The sequence below is a fragment of the Dendroctonus ponderosae genome, unplaced genomic scaffold (assembly GCF_020466585.1).
Source record: "Dendroctonus ponderosae isolate FM_Combo_2020 unplaced genomic scaffold, Dpon_F_20191213v2 Dpon_F_20191213_12, whole genome shotgun sequence".
In the NCBI taxonomy this organism is placed as follows: Eukaryota; Metazoa; Arthropoda; class Insecta; order Coleoptera; family Curculionidae; genus Dendroctonus; species Dendroctonus ponderosae.
In genome coordinates this window covers 2,762,311-2,768,535 of record NW_026017316.1, presented here as the reverse complement: position 1 = coordinate 2,768,535, position 6,225 = coordinate 2,762,311, and the positions used below count along the sequence as shown (strand labels likewise).

At 49.5% G+C, this 6,225-nt stretch overlaps 3 protein-coding genes across 11 annotated transcripts in view; 1 reads left to right on the top strand and 2 right to left on the bottom strand.

The window, feature by feature from the left end:
• Window positions 1–6,225, bottom strand: part of LOC109540112 (troponin C) — an 11,850-nt gene that overhangs the window by 4,359 nt on the left and 1,266 nt on the right. For 2 of the 7 annotated variants that reach the window (XM_048662949.1, XM_048662948.1), the window contains exon 2: window positions 5,507–5,864. In XM_048662949.1, the coding sequence (XP_048518906.1) occupies window positions 5,507–5,728 (222 nt within the window). In that variant the 5' untranslated portion in view covers window positions 5,729–5,864. The other 5 variants (XM_019908326.2, XM_019908327.2, XM_019908322.2 and 2 more) reach the window with 5 other exon arrangements.
• On the top strand, window positions 3,692–4,479 carry LOC109540113 (cytochrome c oxidase assembly factor 8). 2 transcript variants are annotated; one of them, XM_019908328.2, is made up of 3 exons: window positions 3,694–3,870; window positions 3,958–4,203; window positions 4,255–4,479. In XM_019908328.2, exons 1-3 carry the CDS (start codon window positions 3,808–3,810, stop codon window positions 4,474–4,476), a joined length of 531 nt encoding a protein of 176 aa, XP_019763887.1. In that variant the 5' UTR covers window positions 3,694–3,807; the 3' UTR covers window positions 4,477–4,479. The 2 variants fall into 2 exon arrangements, with proteins under 2 accessions (XP_048518908.1, XP_019763887.1); XM_048662951.1 differs by having other exon boundaries at window positions 3,692–3,870; window positions 3,958–4,479.
• The window catches only part of LOC109540108 (aminoacylase-1), a 12,245-nt gene continuing 10,492 nt past the window's right edge, over window positions 4,473–6,225 (bottom strand). Inside the window, exon 9 of one of the 2 annotated variants that reach the window (XM_048662939.1) lies at window positions 4,473–4,727. The gene's annotated coding sequence lies outside the window, so the exon portion shown is untranslated. The remainder of the gene's footprint in view (window positions 4,728–6,225) is intronic. The other variant, XM_048662940.1, reaches the window with a different exon arrangement.

The following is a 6,225-nucleotide window of genomic DNA, read 5'->3' as shown; positions in this document are numbered from 1 at the left end:
AATGGCCCGTCGCATCCGCGCGCAACAAAAGTGAACATGGCCAAACTGTGAAAAACCCTAACAAACTCCCTGATGATGGCAGCGAATCGAAACTTTCACGCCATTTAGACGCGACCCACCTGCTTCTGAAGCGCAACCCCGCCACTTCGCACCACTTTCCAGCCACTCAGCACAGACCCATAAAAAGCCAAACCAACCAATCGCGTACCGCATAGCTGCTGTCCAGATCTTCTGCATGCATCCAGGGCGACACGCCCCATTTGCTCGGACTGAAGGTGATCAACTGCACACCCTTCAAGGCACTCATTGGTCGCGCTGATTCGTTCCAAACTGTTACCGATCATTTTGGTTGGGCGGCTTTTATACCCGCCGATCCAGGGGCAAAAAATCGAAAAACTTTTCCGCGTCGTCACCGAGCCCAGATTGTTTTGGAATTTTGCTTTTTTTCCTGTCCGAATCCCATTTAATAATAAATTTCCTGGATTAAATCGACCTGTCAGTGGCCGGTTTGATTGGTCGCGGTCAGATGAAGGTGATTTTTTATTCATTTTTTTTTATTTTTAATCGAACCGTCCGCATCGCGATTTTTCCGAGAATTTCAATCAATTTTTGCTTTTTTTTTTCGAAAATCCATCCAGGACTCTGGATAATTATAAGCGCAGCGCGTGACAGAGTGCGTCAGAATGCATCTGGATGCGTTCCGTCAAACCCGTCAGTCCAGACAGCTTTGATTAAGCTGTTGACGCCCGATCAGTTGGCTCTGCAATGCATTGGCGCGACAAAAGTGCATTTTTCCATGTAAAACTCGCAGGAGATTATTGTTTTTGGGCTCAACCGCCCCCCATCTGATCCTGCGTGACGTCACTGCATCCAGAGCAGGCGCCAGCCAAGCCAGTGCGCCCTAAAAACCCTGCCCCGCCCCCAATATGCGCCCTTTCCAGCCAAAACCCGCCGGAAAAAACCGCATTTTTGCACCTGGACTGTTTGTTCCAGACGCGATAACTCAGCAGCGCTTGGAGTAGGGAAGCGGAGCTTTTGCACAGGAATGGATCAGAACGGGTGCTTGAAGAACCAAGACACCTTCAGCGCCTCGGGCGCTCCGCAAATACGTACGTGCTTGCTGAACCGGGGGGCCAAAAAGGGGGAAATCGAGAACTTGCGGGGCGTGAAACTGATCAGCTGCACGTCGTTTACACTGCCGCGGCGCGTCATTCAGACCCCTGAGTGGCACGCGCCAAAAAAATCAACACAATTGTTGGGTTGGCGACCAGGAAAATGCATTTATAGTGGGCCGAAATAGGTGCATCCGGGCCCTGGATCGGCGCAAATCGGGGGCTGCGTTCCAGAATGATCGGTCTAATAGAGGCTAGGGGTAGTAGGAACAGGGGCTAGTTGGGGGCAGCTACGTTGCCAATTGTGACGAAAATCCCAAGTAGCTCGCTTAGGGTTTGAGCTAGCGCCAAAGTCAATGGGGCGTTTTTTACGTATTTTCCGTTCGTCTATCGACTGGGATGCTGGGACGTCGTCCATTTTGACCAGTTTCGGAAGTATGGGGAGTTTTTCGGAAAAAAGTTTTTTGAATATTTTCGAAAAATTTTGCAAAAATGCCCCCCGTGTCCGCGGCGACAATCAGAGAAAGTTTCCCAGGGCAAGTTTTCCCCTACAAATTTCCGTCGGGGAAAGAAAATTCACAAAGGGATTTTTTGAAAAGGGGTTTTTGGGCAATTTTTTTTCCAGCTTTTCTGGTTGGGACGCAATGAAGTTTTCAATCGTCCATCGCATCCGCGCATAATGGAAGTGAAAAAGCGCAAACTTAAAAATTCCTGGAAAAATCCCTGGTGATGGCACCAAATCGAAACTTTCACACGTTTTAGGCACGACTCTTCTGCATTTAGCGCGAAAAATCCGAAATTTCCAGCTTTTCTGGTTGGGACGCAATGAAGTTTTGAGTCGTCCAGCGCATCCGCGCGTAATAAAAGTGAAAATCCGCAAACTTTATAAATTCCTGAAAAAATCCCTGATGATAGCAACGAATCGAAACTTTCACACGTTTTAAGCACGACTCTTCTGCTTTCAACGCGAAAATCCCGAAGTTCCCAGCTTTTCTGGTTGGGACGCAATGAATTTTTCAATGGCGCGTCGCATCCGCACGTGATGGAAGTGAAAAAGCGCAAACATAAAAATTCCTGGAAAAATCCCTGATGGTGGCAACGAATCGAAAGTTTCACATGTTTTAGGCACAACTCTTCTGCTTTTAACGCAGAAAAACCCAAAAATCCAACTTTTTTGGTTGGGGCGCTATGAATTTTTCAATCAACCATCGCATCCGCGCATAATGGAATTGAAAATCCTCAAACTTTAAAAACTCCTCAAAAAATCCTTGATGATGGCAGCGAATCGAAACTTTCACACATGGTAGGCCCGACTCTCCTGCTTTCAACGCAAAAAAACCCCAAGTTTCTAGCTTTCCTGGTTGGGACGCAATGAAGTTTTCAATCGTCCAAAGTGAAAAGTCGCAAGGCCTTCAAACAATCGCTCAAGAAAAATCAGGAAAAATTCCTGCCGCAAACCCAGTGGCACAGGAATAGTCGCAAAAGACCCTTTGGGGGATTTCTAGAAAAAAAAAATTAAAAACTGCAACTTTGGCAAGCAAAAACCGCAATTTTGCGCCCACTTTTCCGTGCCTTGAAGCTTTGAAAAATTGGCCAAAAATCGCCCGAGGCCCCAAACGGTAGACAATTACAGGGGCTTCGAGCGAGCAAAAAAATCGGCCTCCGAAGGAAAAAATCGGGCATTTTGGAACGCAGTTTGCCACACAGAAACTGTCAACAACTATGCTCAATTAAGCGAGCATTGGCAAGCATCGGCCAGCTCGATTTAGTTGTAAAACACGCCCGATAAGCATTGAACTCGCGTAAAATCTAGTCGCGATTGTCGAGCATTAAAGCGTGGGGGGGACCGAATAAATCATCAAAAATGCCGCGCGCCACTGGCCATTTTTTCAGGCAAAACTCCGCAAAAACCGGGAAAAAACGCATACTCACAGCAGACATGATTCAGCAGGCACAATTCTGGATGGGGACCAAACGGCTTACTGCGATCCTTCCAGTTTCTTCGGCTGTTTATATACACCAGACCGAAAATAGCGGTTTTATTGCCCAATTTCCATTCAGTTTATGTCTGTTTGTGCACCGCTTTTGTTTCGATTTCAGCGCCCATTCGCGCCCACACTGTACCGGGCGCGCCCGACACAACCGCCCACATCTACAAAACATGTCAAAACTGTCACTTGAAACGCCATTTGCCAGCTGACAAACTGACACCTATCAAATAAATGCAAGGGCAGCTGTCAAAATTTGGACAGTTCTTGGGGGCAAACCCGTCAAATCGACAGTTCCCAGTGAAACTGGCACTACAAGTTTTCAGGGCGAATTTATTGGGTGGCTTTGGGCCACCGTGTAGTGCGTATAGTGGATTAGAACGATCGAAACCCGTGCGCCTTTGAAACCCGTTGCAATGCGACCGGGTGTTTACGACACTCAGGACTTTACAGCCGGTTATTTTTGGAGATTCCTCGGGTTTTTTGCTAAACATCTGGGAAAATTTTCAAAAACTCCCGCCCTGGGTTTGGGTGGTTTCGGGCGCGGCCCAGACCAGGCGGCAACAGCGCGCCAAGCGCCGCTCACTTCACTGTCATCGGACACTTATCTTTATCTATGATCGAGCCTAACCCCCAAAACAATGCCATCAAGGTCCGCCTAAAACGGCCCAGTTTGCGGAGCTCGGCCCCAATTGTCGCTGTTCACAATGGTGCTGACGCTATGGAGCAGCTGCTTGCGCTCATCGCGCCCCACTGCCCGGCTTGCCAAGGTGGGTCGATTCGAACGCCCCTAGGTTATGTAACATGTCAAAGCGCGGCCCCGCAGGGCCCTGACCGGCCCCCTGTTGGTGTTTCAGGGCTCCAAGCGACTGGCCGCTCATCAGGCAGGCAGCGTGCTGCTGGAGCACCCGATTATAGTGGTGCGGGACGAGGGCGCGGTGGACTTAATCGGGCCGCCGGACGCGCGGTCCCACTTGCGCCCCATTGTGCGAGGCATCCCGAAAAACGAGACGGATTTACAGCGGCGCTTCCGGCAGGCGGCCGACGCCACCCAGGAGTGGAACCAGGCGTTCTGGGCGGCGCACAATGGCAGTTTTTTGCTGGTTGGTATGGCGGATGCGGAATTTCGGGGTTTAACTGGGGGGTTTTTGCAGAAAAAGGCCCAGTTTGTGAAGGAGCGCACCTGCGAGGCGAAGCCCCAGTTGAACGCGGATGAAATGAGCGAGTTCTACCGGGAGTTTTTGAACGCCAACTGGCAGAACCACGTGAAGTACAATTTCGAGTGGTACCGGCGCAATTTTGCGCTGCTGGGGCTGGCGCTGCGCGTCAGCCTCGAGGGTAGATTCCGATTGAAATATATGACAAATAGTTGCTAAGTTTACATGTTTATTGCTCCTAAGCTAGTAGTCTTCGATGATTTTGCCGCTGGCGTCCACTTTAGAGTTCTCCTGCGTGTCGATAATGCTGCGCTTCAGGCGCGACTTTGGCTTATCGGCGGCTGGCGCCTCTTCGACAGGCACAGGCGCCTCTCCTACAGACGCTGGTGCCTCCTCAACTGCCGCGATGGCTTCTGAGTCGGGCTGCTGCTCAGACGCGTCCATTGAGAGCCGCTTGGTCGCTACTGCTGCTGCAAAAACGCCATTCTTCAATTCCCCATCTGGCCACGTTCCCCACAGCCAGTTTTACGACTCATTTTTATTGATTTAGCTAATTGCTTGATAAGCTGGAGTGCTTTGCACTCCTCCGGGCCCGGAAACAGCTCGATTGGAGTGCTTGCGCTGAGTGGGGCTCGAGCAGCTGCGTTCCCGAAACCCCGGCCCCTTAAGTCACGCACACTTACCTTTGCTTGGCCAGGAAAACACCGACACTGATGCCAAAATCGCCTGTCCCGCAAATCCCTTGCGAGCCTCCTTTATCTTATCTTCATAAAAAAGCGATCAATCAGTCGGCGAACGGCACAAAAACATTTACTTTTTGCCACTAATCCAGGTTATCGCCGCTGAAATCAATGCACTTACCTTAATGATTTATTGGCCAATGCGGCAAGCCCCACGTGATCACGCAATGCACACCGTCTAGCCCTGAAACGGGCGATTTTCTTCGATAAAAACCTGAACCGCCGCTCGAATTCAACGCGAAAGGAAACAAAAAAATCAACCAACTGCCGGCTTAAACTTGCATGATTATACAGAAACAACACAGTTAAAAGGGCGCGGGCCTGCAGGGGCTGTCAATGCCAAATGGGCTGTAGAGCTTGGTGGGCGTGCGCCCGAGAAGTAGGCGCGGCGTGGGCGTAGCGGGCCCCTCCTCCAAAACCTGCCGCCGTCTGGTGGCCCCTTTCAGCCGCTGCAACAACGCAGGCCTGCGCTCTTCATCTAGAGGGGGCCGTTTATTCAATCAACCTACCTGCCTTAGATCCGTCACAGTGATGCGCATCGACCGGAAGCTTCTGACCAGTTGCCTCAGACATCGGCTTGCTGGTTCTGCGCCGTGGGGCTTCTGAGCGTCTTCGCACTGATCGAACTGGTCCTGCAGCCGCTTTCTGATCGGCACCTGGCGAAAACCTGCCCTTAACGACCGCTCACCTTCAGGCTGCATTGTCATTTGTTCGAAATAACCGTCAAACATAAACACGTCGCGTAGCAACCGGCAGCTGTTTCTGTCTGACTGGCCACCGATGATTCAATGAATACAAGGTAGGATCTTGCGTCGATTTGCGTGACGTCAGTGGAAATCACTGCCGGGCGTGCTTTTTTCCTGTCTGCTAAATGTGATTAAATATAGCTTATTTAGTGTTTGTTACATTTAATTATTTTTTTATAAATCTTCCTTATAATTACAAGATGCTTTGCAGCAGACTTTAGACTTGAAAATTAAAACTAACAAAAATGCATGTATTTTGTAGACTAGCACAGTTGCCAGTTGTACAATAAAGTATAGTAATCACCACATGAGTGAGGAAATGCGAGTAGTTTTGACGCAGAAAGCGAAAATTGAATATCAGACACTTAGGTGCAAAGATTATGAAACATTTTCATGTTTTCCGTCCTGTTTTTGCTCATTTCTCGAAAGCAAAATGAGCCAGAGAGCTCATCTTTACATCATTACAGAGAGAACTAAATGGC

Excerpts from the sequence above, each read along its gene's own strand:
- LOC109540113 (XM_048662951.1), top strand. The coding sequence starts at position 3,808 with ATGGTGCTGACGCTATGGAGCAGCTGCTTGCGCTCATCGCGCCCCACT. Across the intron at positions 3,871-3,957 it reads CCACTGCCCGGCTTGCCAAG|GGCTCCAAGCGACTGGCCGC; the intron begins GTGGGTCGATTC and ends TTGGTGTTTCAG.